Consider the following 27,072-nt stretch of genomic DNA (forward strand, 5'->3'; position numbering starts at 1 on the left):
GCAGTGAGTCAGTTCTGCTTTCCCAGCTGTGCAATACGGACCCGTTTAAGTGGCCTGCAGCGTTCGTGACGAGCTGTTCCTCTTCGTCGAGGCCGTCTGACCGCTGACAAAGCAAACAGCCCGCGTTTGCTTGAAGCCCGCCGACCTCGGGCGGCTCAGCGGCCGGGCGGGGGCGGCGCGCGGGGCGGGGCGCTCAGCTCTGTGCTGCGGCCCGCGGGGCGCCGCTCGTAAAGCTGTCCGCGAGCGGGGCAGCTCCAGCGGGAGAGCAGCGGCATGAAGTCCTCCGTGCAAGGCGCGGGCAGCGCCTGCTCCGGCTCGGCCCGCCTCCCTGCCGCCGGCTGTCGGCCTGCTGTCTGCCCGGCGTCAAACACGCTCCGCGGTGAGACGAGGGCGGCGTGCCGGGACTACGGGCCGCTACGTCTGAAAACGAGGCCGCGTCTGGGAAACGCGCGGACGAGATGGGGCAAAAAAGCCGCTCGCGTCGCCCCCTGAGGGGAAGGGCGGGCGGGGCGGGCGAGAGCGCGTGCGCGGGGCCGGATGCGAAGGCTCCTGAGAGGGCGGGGCGGGGCCGCCCGCGTCCTCCCGCCGCTTATTTCATCTTTTACTTCAGAGAGGCGGGGGAGCCGAAGCAGGGCTCGCGGTGCCGTTCTCGTGCGGTCCGTTCCCGGCGGGCCCGCAGCGGGCGTCCGTCCCCGCGGCCTCCGAGTGCGACGGCTGCCGCCCCGGCGGAAGGGCTGCGGGCGGAGCGCCGTGCGGCCTTGTGAGCGCTGCTCCGGGTCGGTGGCCGGAGATCGCAGTGAGTGGCGGCCCGGGCCCTGAGCGCCGGGGGGCGGGGCGTGCCGCGAAGTGCCGGAGCTGCTCCTGGAGCCGTGAGCCGGGCTGAGGGTTGAAGAGCGCTGCTGGGAAGGTAGCGCGGGCCGTTAAAGCCTCCGTCCGGCAGGTTTAAAGAGAATCGTCGTAAAATTGGGAGGGTCCTGGTGGTACAACAAGCGGTACCAAGGATCGGACCCGTAACTGAAGCAGCGTGCTGTGTGCTCTCAGGGGAGCGGTTGCTTTGCCCTTATAAGACGTGTGCATTGAATGTACGTGTGCATTGAATGTACGTGTGTGCCTGTGTGCACTTTGCAAACGTGTGTCTCCACCTATACAGGCACGTGTTCGTGCACGTATGTGAATTGCTTCCTTGTTTGTGGTGGCCTCTGGCCTTGGGATTGTCCAGACGAAGTTCATAAATAATAGTGTGCTGATTTAGACGTTGGCTCCACCAAAGTAGCGCAGCAGCTTCTGCCCACCAGGATCAACGTGGAATTGTAGGCACTTCCTTTTGGCTCTGCACTTCCTTTTTCCCTGGATCATGATCTGTGGCATGGGAGAACTGGCTGGAATGTATTTTGTGGGAATTTCCCTGAGCTCGGCCACATGGCACGCTTGTCTGATGCTGCTGATGTCTGTGAGGCGTGATAGTCCCACTGCCTCGGTACCTGGAGAATACTCATGGAGTTCCCTTGTTGCAGAAGCAAATGCAGTTTCATGAGCATTTCAAATTCTCATCTCCATCTTTGACTTAAATCTATTACTCGGTTTGCAGTATTTGGTTTACAGTAGTACACAACTGTGTAGTACGTAAACATTACGGAACACGGAATATAAAAATGGTAGAGCTTCTTGGCCATACAAGGAGCTCACGCCCAACTGAAGTTTTCTCCAACTACCACATGATGCTGTCATATTGATTTTGGCCTTTGTGAGCCTTCTGCAATACTCTGAGCAGCTCTGTTCCTGCCTTAGCCCTACTCTGTAGCTCAACTTCCCTTCTGTGCATCTCTTTCCCCTCTCTGTATCTCCCTGGTTCCTTGCTTCTTCCTTTTGCCCGTTTCCTCTTTCCCTATGGGAAGCATGGGCAGATGTTAGCCTCGGGGTAAGCAGTATCTTATACTTCTTGAAATTTCAGATGGCAATCCAGTCCACACTTAAGTACTGTAAAACAGAATGTTTAAATGAGTTGCAGAGTTTAAACTATATTTCCTGTAATTACCGAATAGTTCTCTGCCCTCCAGAAACAATGAATTGTTTTTCCAGTTTGTTTGTGTCTGGTGGGGACTGAGTTTGAAATCTAGGATTTTGCAAGCTCTGTTCTCTGTGTATTGCAATGAGATTCATCACAGAGTCACAGAATGGCCAGGGTTGGAAGGAACCTCAAAGATCATGAATCTCCAACCCCCCACCACCACACGCAGGGCCACCAACCTCCCTATTTATTTCAGCCCAGGCTGCCCAGGGCCCCATCCAACCTGGCCAACCACGGATGGGGCATCCACAGCCTCTCTGGGCAGCTGTTCCAGCACCTCACCACTCTCATAGTAAATAACTTTCCCCTGACATCCAACCTAAATCTTTCCCCCCTCAACTTAAAACCATTTTTCATTGTCCTGCTGTTATCTACCCTTATAAAGAGTTGACTCCCCTCCTGTTTATAGTCTCTCTTTAAATACTGAACTGCAGTTAGGTCGCCTCATAGCCTTCTTTTCTCCAGCCTTCTTTTCCTTTGCTATATATAGAGAGAAGGGGCAGGGATGATGAGAAACAAGGGGACAGCATTTCTTTCCAGTTTCCAGTAAAGCAGCTTTGGTTTGAGCCCTCTTTCCTTTCTCTGACTATCTCATGCTCTCATCAACCCTTGCACTAAGCATTCCAAAGGCCTACCTGTGCAGAGCTGCAGCAGTGCTGACTGAAGATGTAAATTTTCTGTTTAGAATTTGGAGATCCCAACGGAAATAACTTGCCTTGTCCTCCATCCGACTGTGTCTGACACTTCGGCACCTCACCAGATCATTTCAGGAAGGTAAAGTACAACCTGACCTGTGGTGGTGCAGGTAATTGCTTGGTTTAACAAAAGCAGGGAATGTGATAAAAAGGAAGAGGCACTGCTTTTTCTCAGCTGTTACATTTGAGTCTCAGTTTAGTCTTTGTTCTTGCTTGTTTCCCATAGCCATTAGTTCAGAGTAGATGTTAGTTTTTGGAAGTAAAGCTCAACTGTAGTTTTTGGTGATTTCTGTTTCCATCCCAGCATACATTTGTGGTCTGCTCTGCTCCCATCTGGAGATCTAGCATTCATTTAGCAGCCTCTTTGTACACATAGCTGTACTGGTGCCAGCTTTATAGGGATGATGGGACAGGGTACTGCTGCTTTCACAAAACTGTTAATGCAGATGGTTTTGAAGTGCGTACATGGCACATCCAGAGAGGATGGCTTGAAAACAAATGCAAAGATACCTTACAGCTACTTTGTGCTAGCTTGTTAGGAAAACTTTTGTTTTTTCCCTACATAAATAAAATTAAAAATATTGTTACATCCATGGTGCAACCCAAAGTAATGTTTTGTCACTGAATGCTAATCACATGTAGGAAGAGATATTTGTTTTATATGTAGCAAGTGGTTTATAAGTTGTTAGCTTGGTGACTAGATTCTACTGTGCACCTGTACTGCATTATGTTTTGTGTAGGTGCAATTGAGAACAAATTTGAACAGCAAGCTTATTAGTATAAACAAAAATACTGGAACAAAGTGTGTTGCCATTGCCCTAAAATCAAATAGTTTTTATGTGAGTTTCAGTGTTGCATTGCAAACCTGCAAGTTGACTTAAATAAAAGTTAAGATATGTTTTACTATAACTGGGTCAAAACCTCCTCATTTCCATGTTGTATATGTGCTCTGCTTTGGGTTGAGGATAAAACAGTACTTAAGTGAAAAATTAGCCTCTGCAAATCAGTTATTTCTTCCAGGAGAATGTATCTTAGTAAGGTACTGTGTACATCTCATTTATGAATTAGGAGACGTCTAACTGTTTTAACTTCAGGTTTTTTTGTTTCTTTTTTTGGAAGTAGATTAAATGGCGACATTAATTCGCACTTTAACAGATCACAGTGATGATGTCAACTGCTGTGCCTTCTCATCATCGTGCTTGGCTACTTGTTCCTTGGACAAAACAGTTCGTATTTACTCGTTAAATGACTTCACTGAGCTCCCATACTCACCTTTGAAAGGTCATACGTACGCTGTCCACTGCTGCTGCTTCTCTCCATCAGGACACACTTTAGCTTCGTGTTCCACAGACGGTGCTACCATCGTTTGGGACACTCGTGATGGCCGGATGCTGGCAGTGCTGGAGCAGCCCACTGGCAGTCCAGTCAGGGTCTGCCGCTTTTCTCCTGAGTCCTCTTATCTGGTGTCAGGTGCAGCTGACGGAAGTGTTGTTCTTTGGAATGTGCACTCAATGAAATGCTACAGGTGAGTGCCAAATACCTTTTCACAACCTTATTTACTATTATGGAAATACAATCTGATACAAGTGCTGCTCTGTTAGTATGCAGTACTGTGTACAGGCTTGCAAACCTTACGCTTCTGGTTTTATATGACAAAAAATGAATAGAGTTCGAAAGACCAAAAGGTCATAAATAGGAGAAGTGCTGAGTTTTTGCTTCTCTTTAACATTAAGCAGTGCATACTCAAGAGGCTTGATTATTTTGTCTTTCATCTAAATCTTGTGTTTGTTTTTAATTCACTGGTTCAACATGAAATTAGGATACATTCCATATTATATGCATTTGATTTCTGAACTGTCAACAAACTGGTATGTTGGTCAGCAGAGCCTGACTGCATTGCGTGCTTTATGTTGAGTATACTGTAATTCTGTAACACCACTGGAAGTGCAGCATTTACAGCAGAGTAGCAAAGTCCTAGGCTACAGCAAGTGGGGACTTGGCTCAAATGCAAAAGCTGTGGGCACAGAAACAAAGGAAAGAAGCTGATATCTTCCAGAGGCCTCAGGTATGCAGGGATGTCCAGCAAGATACCTTTGTCTCCACTGCCAACCCTTACATGAGGTCTGGGCAGGGGTGGATCCTGGCTCTAGTCTTTTAGTCTTTTAGTATATAATGATGTGACTATTTAAGGCCTAACAAGATCTTGGAAGCTTGATGGTAATCCAAAAATCAAAAAGGCTGGAAAGTATTAGCATAAACTGTATTGTTTCAGATGTAGAATAAGATGTAGCAGCAACAGAAAGGAGTATTAGAGCTAAATCTTTAAGCATTGTAATCAACATTTCAGCTGAGTTTCCAAAGCATAAAACTATTTGAAACAAAGCAGCTGAGTGTTTATAGTGAAGTAGCACAACTAAAAGCATGAATCCCTCTTTCTGTCATCTTCAGAATCTTCCTCTGTTGCCAAAGTCTTCAGGCCAGTTATTGTAGTCAGTACAAGAGCAAGACATTACTCAAGTTGTAGAGCATCAGTTAAACAGTCTGTCTCTGAAATAGGAAGGAAGTTAAGAATTTAAAACAAGTGTCCTCTGGCTGTCAGGATGAAGGAGCTATTTTTGAAAGTGAAATTTGTTTGCTTTTTGTTACTCTCAGTCAAGCCTGTTACTGCTTTTGTGGCCTCTGCCTTTGCCTTACACAGCAGCAATTTAGAACTGATTTTTTTTTTCCAAAATGATTTTTGTTATTTGAAATCATGTGAATTTGGAATCTTGTCCATAAACTGAATGGATTCTTGCCACCTTATTGTAAGACAACAACAAAAAAATGACTTTTCCTTTCCCTTCTACCTCATTTCATTTGTTAAATTACTGTTGAGTGCTAAACATGCTCACAGTATTCAGCTTAGCTTTAATTGTATTTATTTTGGGGATGTACATATACATTTATATTCAGCAGATGAATTCCCTGGGTAGTTGCTGGTGTCTGTAGTTGCAGGGACAAAAGGTTACAAAGGCAAACCTATTATGCTTTTCTTATAACTGTGATCAATATTACTTAGAAACTATCAACATACCTAAAAAACACATCTAAGTTTTTAGTTACCCAGCCTGCAGTACTCTGTTTCTTTTGCAAAAGTTGAGTGTGTTGATGCCAAAAAAGAGAATCCCTTTACCACACTGATGAATCATTTGACTAAGTGTACTGGTTGTAAATACAAGGTAACCAGTTAATCCTCAGCTGCATTGTGGATTGACTGTCCAAATTGTGAAGGAAGCAGCAAGTTAAATCATCGTTAGGATGGATGTGAACAGCCTCAAGCACGTTCATTTACAGACGTTTCTTAAAGCATTTGCCATTTCTTATTCAGTAGCTAGGATACTGCTAACAGACCTGACAGGCTGAAAAGCATGCTCTGAATGGGTATAGTACTCTTTCTTTCACTGTTTTCATAGCAGAAGTGATAGCTTTTTCTGTGTGAAAGCTCTAAAAGCTGTGCTAAGGAAGCAGAATTGTGTAGCGAAAAGATGGAGTGGTGTAGCATGTTCTCCAGTATGCTTAGTGATCTAATTAAGGGAGTCAGTGATTTTTGGTGGTCCGAGGTGTCTGGTTAGAGAGAACCGCAGGAAAGTATATTGACTTTGTCGTCTGTTGCATTGACACCTCTGGCAGTAAATAAAATTTCTGTACCAAAAGAGAATGTGCAGCTGTTCTAGAAAATACAGAGTTGATAACACTGAGGTTTCTTGTGGCGTGACTATTGCTTGTGTCTGTGAGTTCTTTTTTCCTATGCTTAGAAATTCAGCTATGCGTACTGGGTCTGATGCAGTGTCTGTTAAAAGGTGTGAGACATTCATTTGACATTAGATTACTGTTAGATAACCTGGAGGATGGTAGGTTATTGACCCCAGTTCCTTCCTGAGGCATTTACCTATCTGCTAGGAACTTTCTTTTAGGATCAGTTTTTACAAAGTATTGACTTAGTTAAAATACAGATATCAGTTTTTACTGATTTTTTTTGTTTGTTTGTTTTACTTTCAAAATGTATCCTGCCATAGAATTTTAACATTTTAACAGAGTATTCTGTCTTCTAAACTGTAAGTCCTAGCAAAGTATCTTTAGTTTGGAACTTATCACTCAACTGAAATGCTTTTATCATGGGGTGTCACCTCGTGTTTTTCCTCAAGGAGCAGGTCCTGGATCCTAGAGGTGTGCTTTTTTTTTTTTGCATCTCATTTCAATTGCACAGTTTCTCTGCCATCTGTTACCAAGTTCCAAAATACAGAACTTAGTATGATTTTGATATTCTATCAGATATTCTATCAGATCAGATTTGAGAGATGAACTCTTCACAGCATTACTTCTAAAATCAGTTATCATATACTCTTACTTTTCAGATCTGGGAATGTTAAAGATGGTTCTTTGGTGGCCTGTGCTTTTTCTCCGTGTGGAAATTTCTTTGTCACTGGATCATCATGTGGTGATTTGACTATTTGGGATGATAAAATGAGATGTCTGTGTAATGAAAAAGCACATGATCTTGGCGTTACCTGCTGTGATATTTCTTCACATCCAGTTTCTGGTTAGTTACTTGACTCTTCAGGGGAGGAATATGGCAAAAAAAAAAAAAAAAAAAAAGAACAAGAAGAAGTGTGATTTCATTTCTCTCAAGCTCTTATTTTCATATTCTTTTTCTCATTGGTGCTCAAGCTACAAATGACATTGGGAAGAGCTGAAATTTCTCTGTATTCTGAATACTCTTAAGTAATAGTAGTGGAGAGGTCGATGATGCTTTAAGTAGCTAATTGCGCTGCCAGGGTTTTGGAATGTGTTTGGGCAGCATCTGTGAGGCCTATCTCCTGGCTCTAAGAACGATGTCAGAAGCTGCAGTACTTGATTACCATTTCCACTTACCTTTTGCTTCCTCTGCTTCCCCAAGGAACAGAACTGGATTAAAGCAATGCAAAGAACTATAAATGTAATAAACAGAACGAAGTGTGAGCAGGTAGATTGTTTTCCCTCACCAGACTTGGTGCAGTTTTGGGGAGAAGTGAGCCCTCAATCTCACAAGTCCTGCTAAGATGTAATAATAAAAGCAGCTTTGGGTAAAAATTTTAGTGAACCTTAATGGAAAACAGTGTGTTCCCCTTCTGAGGAGCTTGGTATGTACAGCACTGTGATGCCCATTAACGACTTGGTAGCATGTAAAATGTGTCCAAATCTTTTGTGCTGTGAAAGAATTCTCATTCTGGCTGACTTACCAAGAAAAGTGTTTTTACACCACAATAGCTAAGGCATGCTGCTCATCTCTTGGTAAGAACCCAGATCTTACACAGAATCCTAGGAGAAGGAGGCACTTTGATATATGACAGATTGGTGGCAAATCCTAAGGTCTGCCTTGGCAGACAGTAACTCTAGGGCTCCTGTGAACTGCAAACAGCTCTGTGTGTATGAGAATGTTATTGTAATTACCAGATGAAAGTGAAAATACAGGAAAACAAGGGATGAAACCTTGGGGGTAATTTGATGCTTAACTGTAACTCTATAGAAATAGAATAGTTTTTCATATTCTCAAATTTTGTACATGTGTAAATGATTTTAAAATTTGAGAACTATTGAAGAAATGGAAAGAACCATTTATAGTGGGGAAATAACCATGTACTGTGGGTTAGAAGGCAATATTACCACACTTGTCAGATAGAAGAATCAAACTCTTGTCATCCAAAACACTTCAAATATGAGCATAGTTGCGCAATTCTGGGCACCATCTACTTGTTCTGGAAATAACATAATGGTAAAACACATTCCTTACTTGCAGATATTTTTAGAATTCTGCAGTTCTTTCTATCAATGCGTTTTAAAGTTCTGAGATTAAGGAGATTTACCAAATTGTCCTGAAGGAGTGGTGATGTAATTTACTGATACGCTATTATTTTTTGTGCTTATAAATTTCCCATTAATATTTTTTAATTTCATCAGATGATGAACATGCGTCCAGATACTTCCAGATGGCTTCTTGTGGTCAAGATAATAAGATCAAAGTCTGGTTTATTTTGTTTGCAGACTTCTTAGGTGTGTATGGTGATGCTTCTTCATATTTAAGTGTCTTAACTCTTTAGTGACAATTTACATCTAGGATCAAAGTTATACTGCTGTCATGGATTCGCAGCCAAACTAACCACAAATTGGAAGTGTTCTTTTAATTGTTTTGCTAGAAAGCAGCTAATGCATGCTGTATTTTGTGAGATTGGGCTCTGCAGCTTTTTATTTAGTGATCTGTTTAGCAGTAATAGTAAAGATTAAAAAAAAATTCCCCCAGTCCTCTCAATATTATGATATTTGCTTTTAATTATCATTTTCATCTTCTGGTAACGAGTATTATTTCTATCTTGGCCTCTGGGCACATGGATAGTTTGAAACCTCTTGATCTGCTAGGCCAGGGAGAGATCTCCTTTCATCTTTCAGTAATTTTGGCCTTTTGAGCAAGAGCTGGAGGAGTCAAAACAGTGTGGCTGTGCTACAACTGCAGTGTAATCTGTGTCAATGGTTTACGGGTCAGTGAGCCCTGGGTCTGTGGCTAATGGGGCAGGGGGACCCACGGACCCCTGGGAGTGGGGGATGGTGGAAAAGAGAAGAGACAGGGAGATGGGAGATGGACCTAAAAACACAACAGTGGCAATGAGCTAAGGGAGAAAAAACTCATTTACTAAGTATGATATCAGAATGCAAGATAACACAATATAATACAATATAATTGGAACTGAGGCTAATAAATAAAATGAGAGAGTGTCCAAAACTGAAGGCCTCACTGATGCTGAAGGCAGATGGCTGGGGAGCACATACTGCAGAGGGAGCAGGAACAGAAGGGACATCTCGTGACTTGTGGACAGCTTTATCTTTCCCTCTGAATGGAAAATGGAAATAGAATAGTGAAAGTCTTCTGGGAGATGTAGTTGTTCTTCTCTTCTGAGAACCAGATACCTGGAAATATGGACCTTCAACGGAACTGCAGCATTAACTCCCAGTGCTCTACCTGTTATGGTGTGGAATACCAATAACAAAAATCATAAAACCATGACAGTATGTGACTGCTATGTAGAGACAGAGCATATGGCCAAAATCATCGCCAGTGGGAATTTTTGTCATCACTTATATAGAAGTCTGGAGGCATGAATATGGAATGTACAGATACCCAATTATCTAACATATTGTTAGACAGATGCTGACTACAAAGTGAAGAGGTCACGGAAGTTAAAATTACATTCTCTCTGTGATCCTTTGTCCCATTTTCTATAGCAGTGCATCACAGAGTCAGGTATTTGAGGCAGCTTTATGCCCCTAAAACCGTGTTATCTTAATACCTCGTCAGATATATCAAATTTGCAATAATTTACTTTTTGTATTTTTAGGTGGTGAATTAAGATATAAATGCACATTGAGTGGACATTCTGCCCCAGTTCTGGCTTGTGCATTTTCTTATGATGGGCAGATGTTAGCCTCAGGGTAAGCAGTATCTTATACTACTTGAAATTTCAGATGGCAATCCAGTCCACACTTAAGTACTGTAAAACAGAATGTTTAAATGAGTTGCAGAGTTCAAAATATATTTCCTGTAATTACTGGATAGTTCTCTGCCCTCCAGAAACAATGAATTGTTTTTCCAGTTTGTTTGTGTCTGGTGGGGATTGAGTTTGAAATCTAGGATTTTGCAAGCTCTGTTCTCTGTGTATTGCAATGAGATTCATCACAGAATCACAGAGTCACAGAATGGCCAGGGTTGGAAGGGACCTCAAGGATCATGAATCTCCAGCCCCCCACCACCACATGCAGGGCCACCAGCCTTCCCATTTATTTCAGCCCAGGCTGCCCAGGGCCCCATCCAACCTGGCCTTGAACACCTCCAGGGATGGACGGGGCATCCACAGCCTCTCTGGGCAGCTGTTCCAGCACCTCACTGCTCTCATAGCAAAGAACTTAAGAAGACTAAGAAACTTAAGAAGTAGTAAAAAACAGCATTTCTGGGTGGGGTTCTTTTTGGACATTTATGTGGCCTTCATTTAGTTTTAATTGAATGGCAATGCTTCCTTTAGTTTGCTTTGCAAATGAGAAGATTTTGGAATTCAGTAGAAGTTCTGAGAGTCGTTAATGGATAGCCAGACTCTGTGCTTAGCGCACAGAAATATCTACATTACAGATACTTCTTGCAAAGACCAATTTGTACCTCGTGGGGAGCCATGGAACTGGGGGCCAGTTTGCATGAAACCTCCCTCTGCATCAGAAATTATGGAAGTGCAGAATTTGGGATTTTATGCATTGTTTTAAAAGTGCTGTAGATACAGCTAAAGAGTATCATTGTCTTAAGCTTTGCTTTCCATAAAGCACTGATATGGTGAGTTCTGTTGAGAGTTCTATTTGTTCATTTTACTTGTGGGAAAGCTGGGATTTTTGTGTTTGTTTTTTTTTTTTTCTTCTGCTTTAATTAGAAATAGTTTGATTCCTTATTCCTCTATGTATAATTTTAATGTCATTGTCTTTGCTTTTTCTTTTTTTTTAAAGGTCTGTGGACAAGTATGTCATAATATATGAGACTGTAAGTATGGGGTAGTTGTAAGGTTATTCATGATAACTTATTTGGCTGTTGTCTTTATCAGTACCGTTTCTGCATATCCTGTCCAGATAAAGAATGCATTATGAAATATGAACTATGAAACCCCCTATTTTTATTTTTTAATCTTCAGTAAGTGTAACTTGAGGTATATTGTATATAAAGCACACATTAAATGGAAGCATAATAAATAATTCAAGACAAAAAATACATTAAATACAATGACCTTTCTTCAAAAGCATCCTCTTTAGGTGTTTTGTGTAATACTGTTATTATATTCTTTGAGGTTCACCTAACAGTGGTATTTACCTTTACAGCTTTATCATATTCAAAATAAATATTTTGCTGAAAATGACAGATGAACAAATTTTAAGCTTCTCTTCACGTACTGCTGTATCGGTACAGATTTTCAATTAGGGTTGCATGTTTTTCACCAAAATGATTAACCTGATGTCTTCACAGTTTTGGCCCAGTTGTATCAGTAGTTTGATGCTTAGATCCCCCGGAGGAATGGCACATCAAGGAAGTGAAACATGCAGGAAACTGCAGCATAAATGTCTCTTAATGCTGTTTGTCAGATTTTTAGCCTGAGATTTTTAACATAAGGTACAATAAATATTTTAGAAGTTCTATTGCCATTATTAAGGCTGAACGAGGTTAAGACAATAAATCTTCTTGGGAGAGAGATGTTTTGGCCTAAAATAGGATGCTTTCCTCATGCCCAGTAGTAGAAGAAAACTATGAATTACTGTCTTGGAATAACTTTGCTCTTCATCTTTTAGTTCTATCTGTACCTGTCAAAGAAGTGCTACGTTTAGTTGTCAGGAAAGTCTCTCAAATCATATGTTAAAACAGGAAATCAGGGATTCGTTTTTAGTAGCATCTAGTATACAAACACATGAACCTCTGATGTAATCCTCAGTAAATTATTAAAGATTGTAGTATGAAGTCTGCTTGAATTTCAGTTATCATTTCAAGTCATTTTTAATTCTAGATTTGTAGAAGAAACGTTCTTACCACAGGAACAATCAGCCAATATGGGTATAATTAATTCAGTTGATATTTATATTATGTATTATTACAGTGAAGGGTAGCCTTTTGCCAGTGGACTGAATAGGGAACCTCACATAGGAAAGCCAACATACGTACATGACTTTGCTGCCAAATGGCTTAGGCAAGGTCATATACCTACTCTGAAGGTAACTTCTGTCATATTCAAAGAAGAAATATTATTCCTTATCTTTAAAAGTATGTGTACAAATGAGTGAACATGTTTTTTTCTTTAAATAAAATCACAAATACTCTTTTTTACAGAATACTGGCAATATCCTTCATACTTTGTCTCAGCATACCAGGTATGAATTCAGTATGATAAATATCTTACTATTAATAAATAAAAGAAATTCATTCAATACCATGTCAATTTTCACATTTTTAGGTATGTCACAGCTTGTGCCTTTGCACCACATAGTCTCTTACTTGCCACGGGTTCAATGGATAAAGCTGTGCATGTATGGCAACTGGACAATAAGCAACCCTGTGCAGGTCAGTGTTTGAAGAATTTTTAGCCTATTCTTTATGCAACAAGCTTTCTCTATTAGCAAACAAACAACAAACAACTTATACATAGATATTACAAGAATATTATCCTCTTTTTTTTTTTTTCTGGTGTTTTCCATTTCTTACTTTCTGTATAGCATTTAAGATGTGTTAATTCCCAGAGCACTGAAAGACTTTTCAAAGACGTATCTTTGGCAGTAATTTAAAGAGAAAATGTGCAAATTGAAAACAATTGTCAGCAAGAAATACAACTTGCCAGTCACTACAGAAGGAAAAACATAATTAAAGTTACAAAATACAGGAGTACCTTGAGTATGTGAAGTAAAAATAAATGGATCTTTGTTCAAAGCTCAGGAATTCAGTCTGGAATTTGGTCTGCTTTTATAAGGGGACATGGTACTTAGTTTTAGTCCCTGCTGACACTTTTCAGTCTCTCATTCAGTTTTGACAGTTGTCAGCACCTGAGAGGTTAAATTCCTCTAAACTTTGAAAATCAGTCAATAAAGACAAAGCCAAATGACTGTCCCCCTATGAAGAAATGTTTAATGAGTATTGCTTTTATCAGATGTTAGGGAACATAGAATAGTGAGAGCATTTGGAAAATGCTCATTAGTTCCTTAGTTCTTACTGGTTGGGTTTTGTTTGTTTGTTTGTTTGTTTGTTTTTCATTGTATTGTTTACCTTACTTTTATCTTTCCTTTCCAAAGGAAACGCTATAGAAAAAGACTCTAAGATTAGAACTGCTGAGAACTGGTCAGAGGATGATGTTTCAGCCTGGCTTTGTGCGCGAGGCTTTGCAGAACTTGTTGGGCTTTTCAAAGCAAATAACATTGATGGCAAAGAACTCCTGAATCTTACAAGAGAAAGTCTGACTAATGAATTAAAAATTGGTAAGAAGGTAGAAATCCATGTAGTTTGTAATCTTTTATGTATATGTTAAGTGTTGGAATGAAAGTAAGTTAGAAGTTTCATGCATGGGTATGTTTTTCTGAAATGCATTTATAATCACTACTGTTGGTAACTGAAACAAACAAACAAAACTAATGTCACATTACCCCAAGTACTGTGTGTTTTCTTATACCTAGAAATGTAAAACTGCACATTCCCTGGCAACGCCGTGTTGATAAGTGGTCTTACCTGCCTTTGTTCCTGTTTTCCTCTTTTAGATTTTGGGTCATTAAGCTGTGGGAAAGTAATTTCACCTTTTATATAGACTTACTGATTCTGACTTGGTAAATGGGGTTCTCCAGTTTTTTTCCTGACAGTTTATAAAAAGTGTTATGTTTGTCATATTATATGGTGAGCTACCTTTAATTCAGCAGTGAGTACACATCAGAGTACAGTTAGCATAGTAGAAAAATACAAGATATGTTTTATTTTATACTTATTTGTAGATAAAGCATTTGGTGTCAGTAATGCTCAAGCAAACCTTACTAATCTCAGCCACTTTGCAATTCATCAGGCATCCTTCTGCTTAATGTTGACCTGTCACTTTATTGCAAAACTGAAGTTACATTTTAGAAGGAATCCTACGCTGTGGCACTATTACCACTCCCATAATTCTGAAGAAAGAAGCTTCTCTATGGTGGACTACTGCAGAGCTTTCAGAATGTTCTCTGTTTTCTGTGACTAGATGTTTTGGCAAACACATGAGCACTAATTTACACCTGAGATTGAGTATAACAACAGGTCAAATGAGTCAAGAAATCCTTTTATAAGTATATTTCTATTTTATGAAGTTAGCATTCTTCCCTGTAGGCAGATAGGCAGACTGCTCCCCTCCTTTTTCTTAATTGTTTTGCATGTGTGCGCACCTGTGGTCTTGATATGTATCAGATCAGTATCAGTGTGTCAGTTAGCTTTGTTGAAGTGCAGAAATCAACAGAATTGCTGCAAATCTGTCAGGAATTGCCACCGATGAAAGACTCTCAGCTTTGTGTTCCTGCATACATGTTCCTTAATGTTGGAGTAGCCTAGCACATTGCAGCAATCACCAGCTGAGACTAATCAAGCTGACTAGAGGGTTATGTGGAAATGGAATGCAGTGGGAGCGGCGCTACTGAGAATTATCAATGGGGAAAAAAAATGAACAAAAGCAAGTGGTACCTGATTGACACGCTGTGATCACAGTCAAGAAAATTTCAAATTACAAATAATATAATTGGTTTGCAAGAGCCTACTGTAAGGCAGGCTACAAGATGCAAATCCTGGGTGTGTCTTTAGACGGCACGTGTAGAATTCAGGCTGAGTATTGGAAGCTGCTCCCTTCTGGCTTTCTTTGGCTGTAGAAGGATGCAGTGGAGATTAATTGTACATATGAGCTGAAGCAGCTTCAGTATGTTCTTTCTGATTAATCAGGTAAAATATTCACTGCTCAGTCTCTGCTCTCAATGCTTGGGTCTTTTGTGATGCTTTATTTCTGTAGTAGGTGTGCTAAGGTTTTAGTACAATGGATTAGATTTTCACAGGTATTCAGGCAGCTATAAGAAATGTTTTTAAATGCTCCAATTAAAATCTGTCCTAATAACTTCATTTCTTTCACATATTTATCAAGAAATTCTGGATTGGAGAACAAGCATAGAAACAGCATTTTGGAGTAGATTTTACCTGTATACTGCAGCAGGAGTAAGCTTTGGGGAAATTACTCAGTATGCATCAAACAGAAAATTGTGGTTGCTTTGTTAATAAGAAAAATAATCTTACTTTAAGTATTCTTTTATAACTTGTTTTCAAGAGATGACATGTCATGGATAATCCCTTAATTCCTGACTAGAGATTTAATCAGGAGGTAGTTAATTGAAAGTGCAAACTGAATGCAAGAATTTGGCGATGTCAGCAAAATCTAGGAAAAGTTGCTCTTGTTATAAAGATTGTAGAAGGTGCCCTCAAAAATATAGTTACAAATGCAGAATTTTGTTCCTTATTACCTTTCTTTTCTATGATTATATTCTTAATTTTTCTTGATCCCAGACTGATCCCATAGATCTTTACAACATTGCCATGCAAAATCTTCCTTAATAATAAGCATGAGCTTTTTATTATATTTCAGTACTGTTTTTCAATCTTTACATAGTATCTTAATCCCTACTTAGTATCTTAATCCTTATATATGTCATTAGTTAATCCTTTTTATAGAAATTAGGTAGTTAATGAGTTCTCTGTCTCAGTCTTCACTGTCAGCCAGGATTCTCACATGCCTGAACCTGAATCTCCAAGTGGGAACTGGGGGAACAAATTCTCCTCCACTGTAAGGATGGCACATGAGACTGAATGTGTTCACATCCATGGGGCCAGATGACATGCATCCCTGGGTCCTAAGGGAGGCTCTTATGAACCTGATGAGGTTCAACAAAGCAAAGTGCAAGGTTTTGCACTTGGGTTGAGGTAATCCCACATATGTATACAAACTAGGAGAACTCCTTGAGAGTAGCCCTGCTGGGAAGGAATTAAGGGGGCTGGTTGATGAAAAACCGAACGAGCCAGCAGTGTGCTCACAGCCTGGAAGGCCAGTGCTATCCTGGGTTCCATCAGAAGAAGGGAGGCCAGCAGGGTGAGGGAGGTGGTTGTCCCCCCTCTATTCTGGGTCTAAAGCCCATTTGTGAATCCAAATTTAAGGTAGTAGTAGTAGTTATGCTATTTTGTTATAACTAAGTCAGTGCCAGGCATTCATAAAACAAAATATGGAGTTCAGCAATTCATTTTCTGTAAGCAGAGGCACTGAGATGCTACAGGTCTAAGACCTTCTCTTTCATGAAGCAGGAGCATGCAGCAGTGAAGTATAATTTGCAGGTGTGGTGTACAAACATACTTTGGCATGGCTGATCTTGTGCGGGGGTGGTGGAAACATTTGGGCACTTTTATGCCATTGCATTTTTACGTTTATAATCCAGCTTGAAGGGAGAAACACTCCTGATCCTCTCACTCCATCACAATTTTAGCTACAGTTAGCTTAGCACATGCAGCAGTGCACGTGATCCTGTTATGTATCAACTGAAAATGCAGTTCTGCCCATTAGCTGTGGCTTTGCAGCAATATTGCACTTGCATTTGTTTTGCCATCTGTTTTCATTACCCCTCAGAACTGCTGCTATCCATTGGGACTGGCATGCACTGGCCAGGGGTCTGTGGACTTCTCTGTATTCGGTGGGGATGGGAAGATGATTGAGTTGTGTCTCCTCTGGCATGGCAGTGAATGCAAGAACAACCTCTCTGCCTCACATAATGGTGTTTTTTGCTCTAAATTCCAATAACTTTTCAGAGTCTCTTGGCCTGCGCAGTAAAATCCTCCAGAAGATCGAAGAGCTGAGGATAAAAACGGTCTCTGTTTCCGTTGCTGTTCCTGATGAATTCTTATGCCCTATAACACGGGAGCTCATGAAGGATCCTGTCATTGCAGCAGGTATGACTTTGAGCAATGCTGAATAACGTGAATGACTTAGGGGTAAAGATGGGTACGGGAACACAAAAATTGGGCATATCTTTCTACAGTGAATAAGATCAATTAATCTAAATAGCTATTGCAAGAAAACAGAACTGTGGTAAATGTTTGGCCAAATTGTATCTGTGACAGAGAAAAATACAGTATCGTGCAATTCCTTTAGTATCTGCTTTACTGTCAAAACCATATAGATTATTTTTCTAACGCTCTTGCCTCTGCAAGTATATATTTGAATCCTAATTGTGCATGAGGGAAACAACAGCAAAAACACAGGCTCATTACTAACTTTACACAACTGTATATATGGCACTTAAAAGGTTGTACAGAAGGCCAAATATCCCACTAATTTGGTGGCTTTGTTCCTCTCTTTTAATGCTTTAAGAAAAAAAAATTACAATTAAAATGTTTTGTTACTTATATAATAACAGTAATGTATGTTTTACAAGGGTTCCTCCAAAAGCAGCACCTCCTGTTTTGTTTTGTTGGCCTGTAAGAGGTGGATGTCAGTGTGATGGCAGTAGAGGTTGAACCTTCCCACCAGTATTCCATTATGTGTTGTTGCCATGACAGATGGTAGCACAGGGAGTCTGATTAAATGTGTCTGACATGGGAGTGCAGATGAAACAAGGCTGTCATTGAATTCCTTCAGGTGAAAAAAATGGCACCCACTGTCATTCATCAATGCTTGCTGGAAGTTTACGAAGCCCATGCAGTGTTTGTAAGCACAGGAAGGTGCTGGGTGGTGCGTTTCAGCTGTGGTGACAGCAGGTCACCTCGGCTGGCACAGATATTTATAAGCATGGCATGCAGACTCTTGTTCATTGCTGGTGAAAATGCATAGCTAACGGTGGTGACTATGTTGAAAAATGGTAAATATTGTAGCTGAGAATTTGCTCCAGCAAGTAGCGCTATTGTGCCCTTAATAGCTATTGTAGTCTGCATAGAGATAAGTAGGAGGCATTACTTTTGGAGCAACTTACTTATGTACTCGTGGCCCACAACAGTTCTTACTCACTAAATCAAGCCCAGGCAAGACAAAGGTTGGCTCCAAAGAGACTGAGCAATTTCATGTGTCCTGTGTCATCTCACCCCATTATTTACTGCAGGAACTGAATTTTGATCTCAGTACTGCTGTATAACCCATTACTGTAATACTTTCAACTACATAATTTTTCTACATCTCAATTCTCTTATTTGGAAATACTGATTCCCTTCTACCTCTTACATAGGTAAAATATATACTACATAACAGTGCCCTATTGTCTGTAATGCAGCTTTTGATGACGGTTTCTTTGCAGATGGGTATTCCTATGAAAAGGAGGCAATAGAAAATTGGATCAGCAATAAAAGACGATCTAGTCCCATGACAAATCTTCCTCTTCCCAGTCTTGTGCTTACACCCAACAGGACATTGAAAATGGCCATCAGTCGTTGGCTGGAGACTCAGCAGAAATGTGGTGAAACCACTTCGTTTTGAAGTTGTTTACTAAAATGAAGGTAAATGTCGTGAATGTAAATGTATGTAAACATGGGCTAGAGGAGATATTTGTGTCAGAAACACCTGGAATTAAAAAAGTTCTCTTCTTTCCTGGCTGTTCCTCTTAACGTTTATGTTAAAAGAGCACTTTCACTGTTGGAAGCTCCTAAAAAAGTTACTGAATGCTTTTTAAAGTTATTAGTACTTTGTGGTATTTCTCTTTAAGAAATCAAACACCAAGATTCACCATTTTCCAAATAAATTTTCTTAAAATTTTCCTCAAATTTATGAGTTTTCAAGTCTTCACTTTGCAATGTGAACCTCAAACTACGACTTTGTATTTTATTTCTATTTTTTAATTAGAAAAAGCATATTTCCCTGTTCCCTATGAATGAACATGCATTTGGAGAAGCTGGGAGAGAATTCTTCCTGAGCTGTCAGTGACTGCATCTCACACAGCTGTAATCATAACTTTAATTTTGTATGGAAAAAATACAGTAGCTGTGCAAAAATAGAACTACAGGACAAGAATAATAAACTTGTACAAAATACCAAAGAAATAGTATGCAATAAATAAGCTAAAGCATAATAATGTGAACTCAGGAAAGAATTTATAAAAACGCATACAGCTGTTTACAAGGTAATACACCACTGTACAGACACAAGACCTGAAAAGTGACAACCTCAGGTTGACCACTCCTGCCCCATGGCAGTCAGAAATGTCACTGCATCTCTTTAGATTCTGAATATTCTTGCCTCTATAAAACTGTATTTCCTCTGAAAAATCTCCACAACTTCATCCTATAAAGTAACTGCACATACGCTTTTCTTCCAACTTTCATCTGCATTTCGTTTCTTGGGTTTCCTATCAAAATACTTACTAAACATTTCACTGCTGTACCTTTTTTAATGAATAAACAGCCAATATATAATTTTGCTTTAAAATAGCACCCAAAGGTGATCAGGTAAACTATATAAAGTGCGATTATCATTAACATGCTGTAATATTGTGTTACTCAGTGCAATAACCAATATGGTCAAAGCCTTTCAATACACATGCAGATGCTACTGTTTATTTTACTTGTTACTAAAAATAGTTATATTTACATCTCAAAACATGACTGCTTTGAGTTTACTCATACACAAATTTTGCTTCCTAAATGTACATCATGCACCTCAAAGTAGAGCCCACTAGAAAAGTGATAAAATATTATCTTTGATTAAAAAAAAAACCATATACAGATCTGAAGAGTATGCAGCATCTATTTTTGTAACACTGTTTTTTGAAGAAAGCACTTAAGCATAATAGAGGCACAATCATTGTGTGATGAGATGCAATACAACCAAAAGCAAAGATTAAAGCCCTATGGAGAAGCTAAATATATATATATATATTTATATATATAAATTTATATATATATATATTTATATATATAAATATATATATATATTTGTATGTATATATATTTTCTTTTTGGGGGGTAAAATGTCATGGCAAGCATTTTACTACTTGAGGTCCTAGTTTGTTGGATTGATAGACTGATTGATCCTAATTGACTCTTCCTACAGAACCTGGCTATTCCAGTTACTGTGTCAGTATGAACAGCTTAAAGTGGTCGTACCCCACAAAGCACTGGTCAACACGGGCTGAGCGCTCACCAGCAGCCAGCCACTATCCCACTATAGTGAGATCACCCTATGATGTTATAAGCAAAGTTTTACAACTATGTAATATACAAAATAATATTTACACATTTGATTCAATAAATGATCGTTTGGGTTTTGTAGAGGTGACATGGCTTAAATGACCTTCCTTACTGATGTGAGAGTGCTTTGATGGCGCATCTTGGTATAAATGCAGAACTTGTTTTGGTGCTCTATTATCTTGACAGTAGGCAGCTGTTTGACACTTAAGCTCCTCGTGTATTTTAGCTTGCATACCATTCTGGTTGCTCTCTCCTGGGACAGTAACAGTAGAGGAAGTTTTAGTTTGAGAGTGTTTGACTGAAAACTGCTCAAAATTAGAAGACTGAACGCTCCCAGAAGAAACATTTGTTGATAATCCATCTGAGGCCTGGGAATGCCAAGAGCGACTGGACTGATTTTGCTGCTGAAACCTGGCAGTCTTATCCATGATTCCCATAAATGGGGTATTGCGAGGTCTGTGTTCAGCAGCAGTAACATGAACTTGATTAATTTTGTTCTCCTTGATTCGAACGTCTGGCCCTAGCCCCTTAATGCTATCTGCAAAACTACTCACTGAAGTTAAGCTGCTGGTTGAGCTGGCAAGAATCATACTGCTAGATGGAGAACTCGAAGAGACAGTGCTGGGTACAGGAGTTTGCTGTCTTGCTTCGCTGAAATTCATTTGAAATGGGGCTGGTGATGGGTCAGTGGTTTTAGATTTCTTTGCAAAAGAGTGCTGTGAATGGGAACACTGGCTGGATGTGAATTTCTCATTGTACAGCTCAGAACTAGCACCCATGGAAGCATTTCCAGCTGATAATGTGCTTGTCCCATCCAAATGCTGAATTTTAGACTGTCGAACTGGCACAGGACTTTGAGAAAGATGCTGAAAAGGCGATTGTGTCTTTGTATTACATTGATTACTTCCCAGTTTTGATCCAGGCTGGATGGAGCTCAGGTGCTGATTAGTTTTTACAATCTGTGCTTGCTTTGTTGGCTGCATGATCAAGCCTGGCTCTCTCAGGTATTTATTGCCTGTTCTGCCTTGAGGGGACACAGGTCTCACTTTCTGCTGAACACTGTCTTGAAGGTTTCTAGTGTATGATGAAGCAGCTAAGGAATGTTGCAGCCTTTGTGGAGAGGAAACAGATTCATCAGAGGGTAGTAGTTCTTCCTCTTTTTCTTGAAGATGCAAGTTCTCATTCACACCTTGAATACCATCCTCCTCCTCATTATCAGAGTTGTTAATTTGCTGTCCTGACTGTGGGCACTGATGCTTCTGTTGTTGTGTTCTCTGGAACTGCTTACATTCCTCTTCTACTCGAGCCAGAAGACGTTTTATTTCCTGATTGCTAGGACACAGCTTTGTGGCTTCATGTAAGTCAGCAAGAGCAGCAAGTAGCTTTCTGTATGAAAAAGACCCCAGAATTTATCAATAAAAACATGGGACAAGTTTCAGCACTGCTTATTAAGCAGTAATATCCACCTCCACCACTTTCAAAGAGATGTTCTGATTTGTTATCTCCTGCTAGGTGTGGTGAAAAGATAAGAACAGTATAGTCTCCAGCCCAAGAAGTTCTACAGTGGAAGCACAGACCTAGTCCTAAGTCTTTCCCCTCTTGCATCAGAGTCATCAGGAAGGCAGCAGAAATCAACTAGGAACTGAAGCACTGTCTCACAAGCCCTTTACTGTTATCTTCACAGGAGGTCACTAGCTAAACTCTGCTCCCTGTCAACTTCTTATTCTGTTTTGCCCTGGCACCACTGCTACAAGCAGTGTGGGTGCTTCATGCCCAGAGGTGCCCAAGGCCATGGATGGGGTCAGGGGCAGCCTGAACTGCTGGGGGGCAGTCAGCCCGTGGCAGGGGCGACGCAGGGGGGCTTTGGTATTCCTTCCACCCCAACAATACTATGCAATACTATCGTTCTATGATTCTATAGAATACCTCTCCTTACTCACTCTTACATTTAAAATAACTCACTTTGTATCAGTTTACTTCTATCTACTTTCTGGGCTGTTTAAGTATTACCTGAATGAGTATTTAATATTGCTTTTTGGACTTGGTTTGTTTTGACTAATGGAGAGACCTAATACATATGGGAACTGTACCAAGAAAATAATTGTTTCTTTCTAAATTCCAACTACAGCTAGTGGAAAAGAAAAGCAGTCACAGAAAGCATTGCAAAGTTAAAAAAAAAAAAAAAATGAATGTGGACTTATGAATAGAATCAAACAGTACCTGCTGTTCCTTTTTGCTCTTGCTCGAGCATAATAGGCTTCGTAAGACTTGGGTTTCAAATCCAATGCTTTGGTAGCGAACTCTTCAGCCATACCAAAATCCTAATTATTTAAACAAATGCACTTATTATACATTGACAATAAAAGAGAGCCATTTAATCATGGTACCACTTCAGAAAGTACAGATAGCTTGTCCAGTATAGAAAGTGACTGGAAGCAGACTGTATCTTAGTAACACTTTCTGTAAAGTCTAACAGAAACTGACTCTACAGTATTTAAGATGCAGTGTTAATACAGTTATTGTCAATCCACATGCATTAAACTGCTAGAAGTGACTGCATGTTGAACAAGGAAAGTGATCCCCTCAGATAAAAACACTTTGAAGTGCACTGTGAACAAAGAAAGAATAAAGACTTAGGAGTTAGAGAAAAAAGAAAAAGACGACATTAAAGGAGTTGTATTAGTCCAGAGCTTTCTTAGAGGAGGTGTGTGTCAATTTTAAAGAGAACCTACAGTAGATCCAGTAGATCTAATGCATTTGGTCTTCATTTAACAAGAACAAAAGAAAACAGTTTAGCCAATTCAATTAAACCCAAAACCAGAATTTACAAAGCATGACTGAAATGGGGAAATGATGGCCATGGAAAGATGAAGCCAGTCTAACTTTTAAAACACCCATACACAGCAAAGGAAAAGTTTATCAAGAAGAAACAAAACCACAAAACAACATATGAGAGTATATAGAAAGAATCTCCTCCTTTCCTCCCTCTCTCATTGATCACAGAGTCAGTTCCAGCTGTTAGTGTGAGGCTACTGAAAAACACAATCTGATCCAGGAGGCAGCTGGAGACTGCAGTTCTAACAGAGAAAGTAAAGGAATGGCACTTGCACAGCAGTGCTAGAATGGCCAAGATAAATCCTCAACATCCATGTTTAAATGTTCTTCAGATTGAAAGAGATGCCATGAACAACATGGAAGACCTGGGAATTAAGAAGTTCGTGCCTGAAAAGAAGGAATTGTAGGTTTTGCTCTAATGGTCGTTCAGGTTCTTAGCAGCCACCTGATACACTGCTGAAGGTACAAAAGGAACAATCTATGCATACCAATAAGCTGTAGAAGCAAACATTTGATAATAAATGCTGGTGGCAGCAGAATTTTCCATGTAGCCCTTTAAAAGTACCAAGAGTGTCCAGCAGTTTGTTATTCCAAAATAATGGTAACATAACAGCTGTGATAGTTTTCCCCTTATCTTGGGAACTGCCCCATTTGTTCACACAACTAAGCCCCAGAACATCACAGTGAAAAGAATAATAAAACAGCAAAAAAAACACCGAAACCAACCATGTCCATTTGGACAATGTACCAATGTTTGCTAAGCAAGAAATCCTAGTATGCGTCCATAAGCCTTGGAGGAATCTGCACATCCTCCCCTCTTCTGCCTTTGGAGTTCATCATAATGATGGAGAGTCACGAGAGCACAGCAGCAACATGTAACAGAAGCCATCAGCAATGTGGTAGAATATGTGTCTAAGATTCTCAGTCATAGAGAAGCTACAGATTAAAAACAAGAGCTTACATTTGTTTTTCGGCGACACCGTGATAAATTTAAGTACAGTGAAACTCTCATCTCATTGAATGCTTTCATTTCTTCTCCGAATCCTTCCCTTGGAAACTTCCTCAAGGCATACTGATAGCGCTGTGCTGCTTCTTTCATCTTGCCTTTCTACAAAATTAGGGAATAAGAAGCTTTTTTAGAAACTTGTACTATTATATAACAGTGCTGTTACAATGCAACCACATTCATATTTGAAATCTACCAACGTGTTCTCTTCACAAAGAAATATATATTTGTAATGTATATATATTGCACTTACACACAGGTACCATAAGAGAACTTAAGAGGTAATTAGAGTTTATGTTTCTTTCTAAACCCAGTATTTTTAATAGTATTTCACCAGGACGCTACGTACAGTAATACACACTTCTTGTACCAGAACAATTCTTCAAGTATGTGTATGACACCATACAATTCTTAATTTCATTTATTTATTTAAGAGAGCAGTCAAATATCTGATGATACAGTTTATTAAAGCTTAAGATATTTCTAAATAGAGTATATCCTTAATCAGGAACGGTGTACCCTTCATCAGGTGGTGCTACCACAGTATAAGGTATGGATGAAGAGAGGGAGAAGAGACTGGCGCAGCATTCAAACATGCAGCTCAGCTACTCCAGCTCACTTCAGTGTCTCAGCCATGATGACTATTAGGTGGAGGGCTGAATGTAGGAACATAAAAGCAATAAAGGATTGGCCTCCCACTTCTTAACAAAGGCTGAGAAGTAATTGCTGCCACTGTTTTATGATTTTTGTTATCTGTATTCCACATCACTATATCATGTAGTGCACTGGGAGTTTAAGAGTTAATGCTGCAGTTCTGTGGACTGTTCCGTTTTACCTCAGAAAAGAAAGAATGAACTACATATCCCAGAAGACTTCACTGTTCTGTTTCCATTCAGAGGCAAAGATAGAACTGTTTGGAAGTCACATCCCTTCTTTTTCTGCTTGTCTCTGTGCTCCCTGGACGTCTCACTTTCAGCCTTACAGTAATGCCTTCGGTTTTGGACACTCATTTTTTCTAATTTACTAGCTTCAATTCCAATTATATTGTATTATACTGTGTTATCTCACATTCCGCTGTCATATTTAGTAAATTAGTTTTCTCCCTTAGCTTGTTACCACTGTTTTGTTTCTTGGCCCGTCTTGGGGCTTGGGCCCATGGGTCCTCCTGCCCCATTTAGTCACAGAACCAGGCTGAAGCACCACCCTTCCATTCAAAACTCTTGGGCAAAAGAATGAATCAAAGTGTATCTGAAAAAGTCTCATAAGCTAAACGACATACCATAGCTCCAGCAAGTCATTCAAATTGCTATAATAAAATTACGTGGTCTAAAAAAAATACCAGCAGGAAATTCAACTTCTTGTAACAAACTGCAAAGCACATTGGTACCAATCCTGCTGTGTCGATCTGGTCTCAGAATCTAAGCAGGGTACAACCTGCTGAGTGACCTGAGAACCTGAAGCAGAATGGGCCGGTGTTGGTGATGCTGTGGGTGGACATTCTCCCTGAAGAACCAGCAAGACACACTGAACACACTGCTACATCAGTGTGGTGCAGGAAAGGCCTCTCAGGAATGACAGAATTGCCTTTGTAGCATGAACTCTGATATCCTTTAGGCCTGAATGATGTCCCACCCTTGAAAGTACCTGCTTGGATGTAAAGTTCTAAACTCATATCAGGATTGATGAACTTGATAAATTATTCAGATGTATTCATAAGATGTCTGCACAGAGTCCGGAGGATTTTAAGTAGGCCCACCCTGATTTGTGATAGCAAAGTCTGAAGGCTGCCTCTCCCTCATTATGCAAAGCCATCAAAAATCAGAGGTAAGATGGCAGATATTTGAAGACCCTTATTAAAAAACAACCATGCAATTTATAAACCTTGTGGCTACAACAGATTTTCAATAATGCCCACATAAGTCACTCTGCTCTGCACTGGAACAGTTTACAAAAGCAAATCCACTCTTCTGAGCAAAATATCATGACTTGTAAAAAGAACGCATCAAGAGATCTGTCACTCTCCTCATTCCATATTTAAACAGAACAGTGCAAAAGAACACTGAAGAAAAGGCTGGATGTTACTGAATTCAACAAGGTGCTTATATCCTGAGCTGCTCCTAAGAAACAACTGACAAGTGTCCACAGAGCACTTGGTCAACTGAAAGAAAATGTATTTATTTATTAACTGGCTGGTGTTTTGTTGTTTGTTTTTTTTTTACATGCTAGTTTTAAATGATGCCCAGGATCCTCAAGGTTTTCTGATCTCGTATCCAACACGAAAGGATGTGCAAGTACACATCTCGTCTGAACAGAAAAGGAGGTATAGCAGAACGTCAATCTACCTTCAAACAGAAATCCAATTATAGAGTACTGCTATCGGGGAAGACAAGAAATTGACCTACTTTGTACAGCATGTTTCCTTCTTCCATCAGTTTCTGCAGCAGAATAAGGAGAATATCTGGTTTTGAGGTGGCCATTGCCCATGCTGCATTTCCTGAAAGTTAAATTGTAAGAATCAATGACAGAGTGAAAAAAAATTGTTTCTGACAACTATTCACATTGGAAAGCCTTCAGTGAATATTTCATCTACATGAAACAATTACCATTATTATCAATGTGTGCATATATTTAACACACATTTATATACCTGCTCCATACCATCCCACATAGCTAGCAGTCAGATACT

At 40.0% G+C, this 27,072-nt stretch overlaps 2 protein-coding genes across 19 annotated transcripts in view; one reads left to right on the forward strand and one right to left on the reverse strand.

The window, feature by feature from the left end:
• The first annotated feature begins 238 nt into the window (after window positions 1–238).
• The window catches only part of WDSUB1 (WD repeat, sterile alpha motif and U-box domain containing 1), a 30,887-nt gene continuing 4,053 nt past the window's right edge, over window positions 239–27,072 (forward strand). Inside the window, exons 1-12 of one of the 13 annotated variants that reach the window (XM_090143419.1) lie at window positions 239–379; window positions 2,754–2,842; window positions 3,886–4,288; window positions 7,158–7,342; window positions 8,740–8,832; window positions 10,170–10,263; window positions 11,317–11,350; window positions 12,680–12,720; window positions 12,804–12,910; window positions 13,633–13,815; window positions 17,183–17,323; window positions 18,661–19,153. In XM_090143419.1, coding sequence (XP_089999545.1) covers window positions 3,891–4,288; window positions 7,158–7,342; window positions 8,740–8,832; window positions 10,170–10,263; window positions 11,317–11,350; window positions 12,680–12,720; window positions 12,804–12,910; window positions 13,633–13,815; window positions 17,183–17,323; window positions 18,661–18,839 — 1,455 coding nt within the window. In that variant the 5' untranslated portion in view covers window positions 239–379; window positions 2,754–2,842; window positions 3,886–3,890 and the 3' untranslated portion in view covers window positions 18,840–19,153. Of the gene's footprint in view, window positions 380–486; window positions 2,843–3,885; window positions 4,289–7,157; window positions 7,343–8,739; window positions 8,833–10,169; window positions 10,264–11,316; window positions 11,351–12,679; window positions 12,721–12,803; window positions 12,911–13,632; window positions 13,816–17,182; window positions 17,324–18,660; window positions 19,155–27,072 lie in introns of those variants that run through there. The other 12 variants (XM_090143421.1, XM_090143415.1, XM_090143416.1 and 9 more) reach the window with 12 other exon arrangements.
• Window positions 20,273–27,072, reverse strand: part of TANC1 (tetratricopeptide repeat, ankyrin repeat and coiled-coil containing 1) — a 70,964-nt gene continuing 64,164 nt past the window's right edge. For all 6 annotated transcript variants that reach the window (XM_090143410.1, XM_090143413.1, XM_090143409.1 and 3 more), the window contains 4 exons: window positions 26,789–26,880; window positions 24,342–24,488; window positions 22,766–22,866; window positions 20,273–21,931 (listed from right to left, as the gene is read on the reverse strand). In XM_090143410.1, the coding sequence (XP_089999536.1) occupies window positions 20,587–21,931; window positions 22,766–22,866; window positions 24,342–24,488; window positions 26,789–26,880 (1,685 nt within the window). In that variant the 3' untranslated portion in view covers window positions 20,273–20,586. The remainder of the gene's footprint in view (window positions 21,932–22,765; window positions 22,867–24,341; window positions 24,489–26,788; window positions 26,881–27,072) is intronic.

Source organism: Phasianus colchicus, chromosome 7 (genome assembly GCF_987193195.1).
Source record: "Phasianus colchicus chromosome 7, bPhaCol1.hap1.1, whole genome shotgun sequence".
Classification (NCBI taxonomy): Eukaryota; Metazoa; Chordata; class Aves; order Galliformes; family Phasianidae; genus Phasianus; species Phasianus colchicus.